Source organism: Carlito syrichta, unplaced genomic scaffold (genome assembly GCF_000164805.1).
Source record: "Carlito syrichta isolate Samal-C Ts95f unplaced genomic scaffold, Tarsius_syrichta-2.0.1 Scaffold307155, whole genome shotgun sequence".
In the NCBI taxonomy this organism is placed as follows: Eukaryota; Metazoa; Chordata; class Mammalia; order Primates; family Tarsiidae; genus Carlito; species Carlito syrichta.
This window is the reverse complement of record NW_007251251.1, coordinates 559232-569996: the sequence shown is the minus strand read 5'-3', so window position 1 is coordinate 569996 and position 10765 is coordinate 559232. Positions and strand designations below refer to the sequence as shown.

General features: G+C 49.4%; 1 protein-coding gene across 1 annotated transcript in view; it reads right to left on the bottom strand.

The window, feature by feature from the left end:
• PHB (prohibitin) overlaps nucleotides 1–6850 on the bottom strand; it is a 13023-nt gene extending 6173 nt beyond the window's left edge. Inside the window, exons 1-3 of the mRNA XM_008063960.1 lie at nucleotides 6784–6850; nucleotides 5166–5280; nucleotides 3359–3520 (exon numbers count right to left, since the gene is read on the bottom strand). Of these exons, the coding sequence (XP_008062151.1) occupies nucleotides 3359–3520; nucleotides 5166–5253 (250 nt within the window). The 5' untranslated portion in view covers nucleotides 5254–5280; nucleotides 6784–6850. The remainder of the gene's footprint in view (nucleotides 1–3358; nucleotides 3521–5165; nucleotides 5281–6783) is intronic.
• Nucleotides 6851–10765: the final 3915 nt, after the last annotated feature.

The following is a 10765-nucleotide window of genomic DNA, read 5'->3' as shown; positions in this document are numbered from 1 at the left end:
GGCGACAGAGTGAGACTCCAACTCAAAAAAAAAAAAAAAAAAAGAGGCTGAGTCAGGTGGATTGCTTGAGTCTAGGAGTTCAAGACCAAGTGGGACAGCATAGCGAGAGCTCGTCTCTATAAAACATAAAAAAATTAGCTGGGTGTGGTGGTATCTTTGGGACTCCAAGGCAGAAGGCTCACCTGAGCCCAGGAGGTTGAGGTTGTAGTGAGTCGTGGATGTGCCACTGTACTCTAGCTCAGGTAACAGAGTGAGACCCCGATTTGGGAGGTAGGGGGAAGACCCTAGCAGGCAAGAAGCAAATATGCCTGGTTTCCCGGCAGAGAACCCAGTAGAGCATCATGGAGGTAGGAACTTTTCTTTCTTTTTTTTTGAGTTGCAGTCTCATTCTGTTGCCCAGGCTGGAGTGCAGTGGCACGCTCACAAACACCCCAGCGTTGACCTGCTGGGTTCAGGTGATCCTTCTGCCTCAGCCTTCCAAGCAGACGGAATTACAAGCACGCACCACCACGTCCGGCTAATTTTTTGATTTATTGTAGAGATGAGGTCTTGCCAAGTTGCCCAGGCTGTTCTCGAGCCCGTGAGCTCAGGCAATTCCCTCACCTCAGCCTGCCAAAGTGCTGGGATTATAGGCTTGAGCCACCACGCCCAGCTGGAACTTCTTCTTCTTCTTCTTCTTTTTTTTTTGAGTTGGAGTCTTACTGTCGCCTAGACTGGAATGCAGTGGCCGCTCCCGGCCACCACAGCCTCGACATGCTGGGCTCTGGCAATCCTTCCGCCTCAGCCTTCCAAGTAGCTGGAACTACAGGTGCACGCTACCACATCCAGCTAATTTTTGATTTATTGTAGAGATGAGGTCTCACCAAGTTGCCCAAGCGGGTCTCGAACCCACGGGCTCAGGCAATCCACTCACCTCAACCGCCCAAGGCACGAGATTATAGGCTGAGCCACTGAGCCCAGCCCAGCTGGAACTTCTTAAAGGTTTCCGTGGTGGCAGTTTTTCATGGTCCTAAATGCCCTCTGATTATAAGCAATTCAGATTATATGTCTCCTAGTGCCATGTGATGTTTGGAACACTGAACATTATGCGATGGACAGGCCAATGCCAATAATTCCAAGGCACTGTGAAGGCCCAGGGAACCACGGCTCAAATTAGGAGTGAGCCCTGGAGAGGTGAGTCTGGGTGTGGTAGAAACAGCACTAACTAGGAGTCCAAAGGCTTGGGTTGTAATCCCAGCCTGTTTACAAGTGATGCAGCCTCACTAAGCCTCAGCCAAGCTGAGCTTATTTCCTTGTCCATGAGAATGGGGTGACTTCATCTGCCTTTCAGGCCTTGGAGGAACTTTGGGGGAGTTGAAGGAGAAAACATACACATAAATGCACTCTGTCAAATGTGCAAGACATAAGGGGTTATCAGACACACCTATGGTCTGCTTCTCATTACATGGCCCAGGCAAAGGGAGGGAATTCTTTTTTTTTGAGTTGGAGTCTCACTCTGTTCCACCTCAGCCTTCCAAGTAGCTGGAACTACAGGCGTGCGCTACCACGCCCGGCTAATTTTTTATTTATTGTAGAGATGAGGTCTCGCCAATTTGCCCAGGCGGGTCTCAAACCCGCGGGCTCAGGAATCCACTTACCTCAGCTTCCCAAAGTGCTGGGATTACAGGCTGAGCCACCAAGCCCGGCTTAAAGGGAGGGAATTCTAACTGTCCGGAACAATTCAGGTGGCTGGGAGCTAAGGCTCAGTCACAGCTGCTTACCATAATTACCAACGTCATTACCAATGTGGACTGAGTGCCCTTGAGATGCCGTCCTGAACCAGGCATCAGGAGAAGTGGGAGACATGTTAATACACACGAGTCCCTGCCTTCTGGAAGTTCTCATCAGTACAGTTTTGGAAACAGGTACATAATGGATCCATAGAAACCGGCTTTTAAGTTAGATTGTATGTTTCTCCATACCACACCACCTTCCCCGCACCCCTTTACTTCTTCTTCTGTAGAGGTAAGTCAGATCTTTCACAGGCACTGGTGCTTCTCCCTGGCTAGGAGTCACAGAGCAGATCAACAATCTGATCCTTCTTCCATCTCTGTCCTACACGTAGACTTCTCACTCTGCAAGTTCCAGCTCAGACATCAGTTCCCCACAAGAGCTGTTCCAGCACCCGTGGGAGTCAGCATATGACCTTAGCCCTGGTACCCCTTTCCGCTGTAACTTCTTGTTCACATGTCTCTCTTCCCGCTGGACTGAGCTCCTTAAAGGCTCCGGCCTACCTTCTAACTTGGCACGAAGCCTGGCACACACAGCAAGCACACATCTACTGAGGACCAGCATGGAAGGCACTGAGTGTCATCAAGATAATAAACAATAGCATGTGACCCTCTCCTGTCTGTGCGGAACTGTCACTGTTGAGCTACACCTGCTGTCCCCTTCACTGCCTGTGCCCCTCTATGGGCAGCATGGGGGAGAATGGTGTCGGCATATCCCCTCAGACTCTAACTGGAAACCCAGGGGAGTGACGCAGAACCCAAGAGGCTGTCCTCGGGGCCCAAGCTTGTAATAACGTCAGGCCACAGGGCTGGGCCACAGGCCGTGGAAAGCAAGGCAGAGATGGTTAGCTATTCAGGCCAACATCAGGCTGCGGGCTGGTTTACACAGTCATGATACAGTAGCTGAGGGACCACACGGCACATTCATATTTCCTTAAAATTACATCACCATGTAACTCTTAAGACACACTTTTGGGTATTTCCTTAAATTTGTACTGCTGTCTGCATGCATCACTGAGTGCACAGTTTCCCATGGAGAGTACTTCAAAGGTGATCGCAGCGACATTCAGCAAAGAAGTAATGCAGCACCTTTTCTACGATAGTTCGCGAACCTAATTGTTGGACCTTGTATATAATTTTATTGAGTCGAGGTCTCTCTCTGTTGCCCAGGCTGGAGTATAGTGGCACAATCATGGCTCACTGCAGCCTTGATCTCCTGGGCTCAAGTAATCCTCCCGCCTCAGCATCCTGACAGCTGGTGCACACCATCCCACCCGACTAATTTTTTTAATTTTCTGGTAGAGACAGGGTCTCGCTATGTTGCCCAGGCTAGTCTTGAATGCCTAAGCTCAAGCAATCCTCCTGCCTCAGCCTCCCAAAGTGTTGGGGCGTGAGCCACCATGCCCTGCTAAGTAGATATTTCTAAGAATTGAGATAAAGCTCTCCAGGGCAAATATGCCAGCAATTCTTATGATGTGCAGCCCACATCTGTGGGATCCTGGTGTCCCACAGATGCTTCTGGATCTGACAAAAGAGCAGCTCACCTCTTTCACAAACCCTACTTTACCTGACACACAGGCCAGACTCACCTTTGCTACCAGTGATGACTGGCACATTACGTGGTCGAGACCGGCAGTCGAAGATGATTGGTTTCTGAACCCATGGGATGAGAAAGTGAGTCCCTTCCCCTACCACGATGTCCTGCACACCACGGAATCGGTCAAAGATGACAGCTCTGTGCCCAGCATCCACTAGGAAGGAAGGATAAAGATGGATCAGAAATAACCCCTCATCCCTTCTCCCAAAGTTCATGTCTTTGAAAGAGCCCTGGGGCTTTCTGTTTACTTATTAAGTCTCCCCTCTCCTGCTCTGCTTTCCCAAACTTCTGGTCTCTAGAAACTTATACAAAACTAAGCAACCACTTCCTGCCCCATGTGTCTCCTCAAGGACTTCGGTAATAAGAGCTCTTCCGCTAAGACCTGGCTGCTGATTTCTGGCTGACCATCTCACGCACAAAATCCATGAACACATTTCCAAGAACCACCTCCTAAAACTCCTGAAACTCACTGAAGTCTCCCTGCTACCACACGCCCATCCCAGCTCCAGTTTAACCCAGAGCTCCCAAAAGCAGCACCCTCACTATGGGAATCCTGAAATTCAGACGCCCCACTCTTCTTTCCTTTTTATTTTTTTTTGAGTCAGAGTCTCACTCTGTCGCTCAGGCTAGAGTGCAGTGGCACATGACAGCCACCGCAGCCTCGACCTGCTGGGCTCAGGCCATCCTTTCGCCTCAGCCTTCCAAGTAGCTGGAACTACAGGTGTGCGCCATCACAGCCAGCTAATTTTTTGATTTATTGTAGAGACAAGGTCTTACCATGCTGCCCAAGCTGGTCTTGAACCTGTGGGCTCAGGCAACCCTCTTGCCCTGGCCTCCAAAAGTGCTGGGATTACAGGTGTAAGCCACCACACCTGGTCCATTCTTCCTTCCTAATAGCTCAGTTACTCTAGAGCTGTAATGGGTGACAGAGCTGTCTTGCTGACTCAGAGAGAGATTCCGTGATGGCAACTACCGTCTAGTTGCAGGTATGGCCAGAAGGATGATGGTACTACAGAGACATGTCACCTAAGCCAAGTGGGCTTTTCTCATCAACTGCCTCTTGCATTTTATATTTGGTCCATATATCTTCACTCTGAAAGTCAGCCTCCTCCGGTCAGACAGCCACACACCAGGGAGGCCAGTCTACTGCTGCCCTGCAGCTGTGACAGTGACAGACTTTCAGAGTGGGAGGGGGGTTTGAGAAATACACTAGTTCAATCCCATTGTTTGACCAATGGGAAAGCTGAGGACTAGAGAGAGGGAAGTGACCTGCCTAAGGCCACACTGCACGGTGGAAGAAGTCAGCTTAACCTCCAGCCACATTGTTAGAAGCTGGGCAATGCAGCTCAAAGACATTCTCTCCAAAACTACTGTGCTTTGGCAGGGCAAAAGCTCCTGCTCGAGGTCACCCAAACAAGTCTACAGTCTTTGCTGGGTTATTCCACACAAAAGCAGAAGAGAACAAGTGAGATCTCCATTGCAGAGAGCCAGGGGAACCTTGAAACTGCAGCAGCACTTGGGGCACAGCACTATTTGAAGAAAACAAGAGCAACCAGAGACAACCACCAGGAACCAGGCTGGGAGGCTGTTTTGGAACAAAGGCTCTGAGAGAATCCATGGCTGAAAGGACAGGGACTCTGATAACTGTGCCACTCTATGGTGTGAGATGGCATGAGGTGAGCTCTCTAGGCCACACACATTCACAAACAGCAGCTACCATCAGGGTATCACATGGGCTATGTAGACCAACAGAAACCTTCCAGCAAAGGGCAGTGACCCGCCACCCCTCGGTGCCTCACCATTATATAAGGCAGAGTTTACCACGCCCCCTGCAACGGCCAAGGCCAGGCCGAACTTGCCGATGGACTCAAACACCTTGGCAGCCATGTCTCCTTCTGCTGGGCCCTCTCACACCTAAGGCAGGAAAAACGAAACAAGCAAAACAAAACAACTTTGACCCAAATCCTCAGAGAAAGTTCTCTCTGAGCACAACTCAACTTTTCAAGCTGGTGAACTATTTCCCCACTCTGAGAGCGCTAAGTCACCCACTGAGAGAGAGCTAATGATAACACTCTACAACTGGGAAAGTGCAGTAGCAATCCCTTTGTTCTTTTTCTTTTTCAGTTTCTTTTTTCTTTCTCAACCACTTAAAGACAGGGGTCTGGAGCACTTGGTTCAATAATGAGAACAAGGCATGGATTTTGATCCAATGAGAATTTAGCACTTTCTAAGTTACCCTTTCATTTCCTGGACAAGAAGTCTCCAAGACAGACTGTATGGTGGCTTCTGTGCAATTCTGGCTTGAAAAACTAACTCAAAGAATGTGTTACATGGTGATGCCAACAACGAAAACAATAGTGACAGCTAACATTTATATCAGGTGGTCATCTTTGTTTTTGAATTGGGATCGCACTCTGTCACCCAGACTGGAGTGCAGTGGCACCATCACTGCTCACCCCAGCCGCCTCACCTCTTGGGCTCAGGCAATCCTTCCACCTCAGCCTCTGAATAGTAGGGCTACAGGCATATGCCACCACACCCAGCTAATTTTTTTTTTTTGGTACAGACAAGGTCTCACTATGTTGCCCAGGCTGGTCTCTAAGTCCTGGACTCTAGCAATCCTCCTGCCTCAGCCTCCCAAAGTGCTGGGATTATAGGCATGAGCCACCTTGCCTGGTACAGGCAGTCTTTTAATAGCAATTTACTCCTGGCAATTACCCTAAGAAGTAGATTACTGCAGATGAGGAAACTGAGGTACACAGAGAGGTTCTATGAAGAGCCCAGATCGCACAGTTATGAAGTGGCAGAAGCAGAACGAGAAGCTGGAGGTCTAATGCTAGCAGGCATAGCTTAACTCCTCACCATGCTGCTTCTCGTGCATTAGGAATGGCCTGTTATAGAAGCAGGAGCTGGGTGACAATCTGGGACCAAGACAGTAGAAGAACCCACTTGGCAGAAAGACTCTCGCCAACTGCACAGCGAGATCTCTGCAAGAACTGGGAGGGCAGGGCCGAGGCGGGGTGGGCAGGAACACAGGCGACCTCACTCCAGCATTTAACTTTTGTAATGCCCCGCTCCAACGTCGCGGTTGCCTCTGGTCTCAAATCCCCCCTCCCTCCTTCCCGGACCTCAACTCCTGACACTGCCTTGATCTCTCCGCGTACACCTCTGCGGGCCGGGACACGACACCCACCCTTTTCCATTTCTAATAGCTTCTGGATTATTCCTCACCCTGCCCCCATCCACACCTCCCTTACTCCGCGCAACCCCTGGCTGGGCCCAGGCTCGGCCCTTTTCCCCTCTCCCGCAAGGCGAACCCACGCCCGCACCCCACTCGCCCAAAGGGCATATGACGGGGCAGAGGAGGGCTGCGGACACGACGAGAAACAGGCCCCTGCCGCACCCCACCATGCTCACCTCCTTCCACTCTGACCTCCACATGAATTCCCCAGCCACTCACAGTGCGCGTGCGCCGCGGTGCCCCGTCTCTTCCCGGCCCCTTCCAAGATCCACGCCTCCGATTGGTGGGGACGAGCGCCGTGACTTCTGGGAAGGGTGGCTTGCAGTCTTGCCCCGGTCCTGCGGCTCTTCGCCGGTGAACTACAACTCCCAAGAGGCCATGCGGCGGCTGGCCGCGCCGAAAAGCCTTTTCTCTTTGGTGGTCATCGCCGAGATGTTGCTGCAAAGCCTTCTGGGGGCTGTAGTTCCTTGAGGGATGAATGCACGTGGCTCTTCTATACCCGTTCCTGAGACCGACGGAAGATGAGCCTTAGGGTCCTGGGAAGGAGGGGCTGGGCGTCCAGCGGGTGGCAAAAGTGAGCAAGGGCAAGATTATGAAAGAGAACGGGTGGGCACTTCGAAGGAAGTTGTGGTAAAATAACTGGCGGACCAAGAGTCCTTGAGGGAGCCAAGGACCTTTTTTCCAAAGCCTTGTCTGGAAATGTCCTTAGTCTTGAGATGTTGATTACCATAGCCAGAGAGAAACTTAGAAACCACCTGTACCAGAAAACTGAGGCCAGCAGAGAGGAAGGGATTCACCCAGGGTCATGAGCCAAGTGAGCAAAGGGGCTGGGCTTAGAGCCCAGGTCCTCTGGACACAATTTCATTTTTTTTAATATTTATTTTAGACATAGGATCTGTCTATATTGCCCAGACTAGGCTGAAACTCCTGGGCTCAACCAATCCTCCTGCCTTGGCCTCCTGAAGTGTTGGTATTACAGGCGGGAGCCACTGCGCCTGGCCTAGCCCTATTTTCATATCTCCATCTTGAGAATGAAGAAATGGAGATTCAGAGGAGTCAAGTAGCTTGCTATAGTCACACAGCTAATAAATTGCAGATGTGTCTGATATTATAGCCTATCCTTTTCCAAGCTGTGGAAAGGGGTAGTCCGTAAGTAATAGCTTAACAAAGGCAGATTTCACTCCTTAGCTTAGTGCCAACCTAGGAGGGGTGGTGATTAAAGCAAATCATTATAGAAGAACATATTTTTTCTTTTCTTCCCCTCTTTCTCTTTCTTTCTTTTGTTTTCTTTCTTTCTTTTTGTTTTTGAGTTAGAGTCTCACTCTGTCACCCAGGCTGGAGTATAGTCGCATGATCATGGCTCATGGCAGCCTCGACTTCTTGGGCTTAAGTCATCCTTCTGCCTCAGCCTTCCAAGTAGCTGGGACTACAGGAATACACCACCATTCCTGGCTAATTTTTTTATTTTTTGTAGAGACGTGGCCTTGCTATGTTGTCTAGGCTGGTCTCAAACTCCTGGGTTCAATCTCTCCTCAGACTCCCAAAGTACTGGGATTACAGGCATGAGCCTGGCCACTTCTCTATTTCTTTTAAAGATCCATTTAACATACATATATCGGAGGCCTATGCAGTCCTAGCCATCATGCTAGATACTGAGGGTACAGTGATGAAGAAGACAGAGGAAGGCCTTGTCCTCTGGAGTTTGCATTTTGTCTATGGTATACAGACAGAAAACAAGTAACAAAGTTATATGATTTTTTTTTTTTTTTTGAGTCAAAGTCTCACTCTGCACTCTGTTGCCCAGACTGGAGTGCAATGGCATGATCATGGCCACCACAGCCTTGACCTGCTGGGCTCAGGCTGTCCTTCCTTCTCAGCCCTCCAAGTAGCTGGAACTACAGGCGTGCACCACCATGCCCAGCTAGTTTTTTGGTTTATTGTAGAGATGAAGTCTTGCCATTTTGCCTAGGCTGGTCTCCAACCTCTGGGCTCAGGCAATCCTCTCACCTCCACCACCCAAAGTGCTGGAATTACAGGTATGAGCCACCGCATCTGGCAATTATATGAAATCTTGACTAGTTTCATGAAAAAAATAAGCAAACAATAGGAGAATGAAAAGTTATGGTTGCAAGGAACAGAAGAGTGGGCTCAACTGGTTTAAAAAATAAGGAAATACATTCTACCAAATAACAAATCCTAAGGGCAGTTCTGGGGTTGGTTAGGACAGTGGCTCATCAGTGACGCAAGATCTGTCCATCTTTTGGTCTTGCCATCTTAAAGCATTGACTTTTGTCCTCATGCTTGTCCTCTCAAGGTCACAGAAGGCCCACACTTAATGTTCTCACACAACAACCAAAGGCCAGAAGGCAGGCCAAGGCATGTCATGTTTTGGGGTCCCTTTGTAAAAGTGAGATAAAGGTTCCCAGAAGCAACCCATCACCTATCACCTCATGTGTTGCTAGGCAAGCTTGTACTACCTGCCTATTTCTAGACCAGTCACTGGCAACAGAATGACATTGTCATGCTGGGATTCAATGAATTAAGAGACAACCTCTGGGATTGGAGAGGGACCTGACTTCTCTTGAACCCCATGACTGCCTAATACCCTCAGAAGATGCGGGTTCTTGTTAGCAAGGAAGAAGAATGGACAGGAGCATGGATGTTGGAATTGCCACTGATACTGTCTGCCACAAGGATCTATTTGGACAGGCTGGTCAAGAAGGCCTCTATGAAGAGATGATATTTAAGGCAAGAGCTACAGAAGTAATATTTGAAAAGAGTTTAGTGGGATGGAATGAGGGCATTTAAGCAGAGGGAATAGCAGGGGAATGTCAAGAACAAGGCAAGACAAGACTGATAGGTTTGACTGCTAGAGAGACAAAAAGCCCTTTTTAGATTCAGACTCTTTTTTGTAATTATTTTTTTGAGTCAGTGTCTCACTCTGTTGGCCAGGCTGGAGTGCAGTGGCACGCTCATGGCCACTGCAGCCTCAACCTGCTGGACTCAGGCAATCCTTCCACCTCAGCCTTGCAAGTAGCTGGGACTATGCGCATGCCACCACGCTTGGCTAATTTTTTGATTTATTGTAGAGACAAAGTCTCACCAAGTTGCCCAGGCTGGTCTTGAACCCCTGGGCTCAAGCAATCCTCTCGCCTCTGCCTCCCAAAGTGCTGGAATTACAGGCATGAGTCATCATGCCTGGCCAATTCAGACATTGTATTACTTACATAGATATTGAAAAGAGCAATAGCCAAAGGTACCAGCTTCTAGTGGCCCTTGTGCAGGGCGACACTGAAACCAAAAGGCCAGGTGGCCCAACTCAGATGGTGGAACACTTTATTGATGGGGAGCCACTGCCAGATCTGCAGCATTCTAGCTGGCAGTTGTATCCTTGAGTGGGGGTGAAACTGGAAGCCCCACACCTCACTGGAACCTGGGAAACCGTGAGGAATTGTCTCCTGACAACCTTCTTGGCCCATGGGGAAGCGAGTGAGAAATGGCCTTGCAGCAACTCCTCGCAAGCCTCCTTTGTGTTCCAGGAGGCTCACAGCCTTCTGCCAAGATGGAGGTTCAACTGAGGTTCCTTCCCATCTTGCGTAGGCGGACTGTACAGGGATTTTGTATAAGGTTATCAGGATGCCACAGCGGGCCATCTCCCCACAGTGCAAAGAACTAGAGGCAGGCTAGAGTTTGGCTCACTGAAGGAATGAATCACAGGGAGTGTGGCCGGAGAATATGAGACAATGGGAGAGTTACACAAGATGACAATGGTGAATTAAGCAAATGCCAGACATAGGCTTGGTTAGACAGTTGTGTTTTTAGTGCAATGGGAAGTTCCCAAAAGTTGTAAGACAGGAGAATAGTTAAATTATGGGGAAAACAACCAGCTCAAAAGAAAAATCTACAGATGCTGAAGAATCAAGCCAGGTCACCCTGGAACAATGGTTCTTAAACTTTTAGAATACCTTTTTTTTTTTTTTTAGCTGGGCTCGGTGGCTCAGCCTGTAATCCCGCGCTTTGGGAGACTGAGGTGATTGGATTGCCTGAGCCCGCGGGTTCGAGACCTGGGCAACTTGGCGAGACCTCATCTCTACAATAAATCCAAAAAATTTGCCATGCGTGGTAGCGCAGGCCTGTAGTTCCAGCTACTTGGAAGGC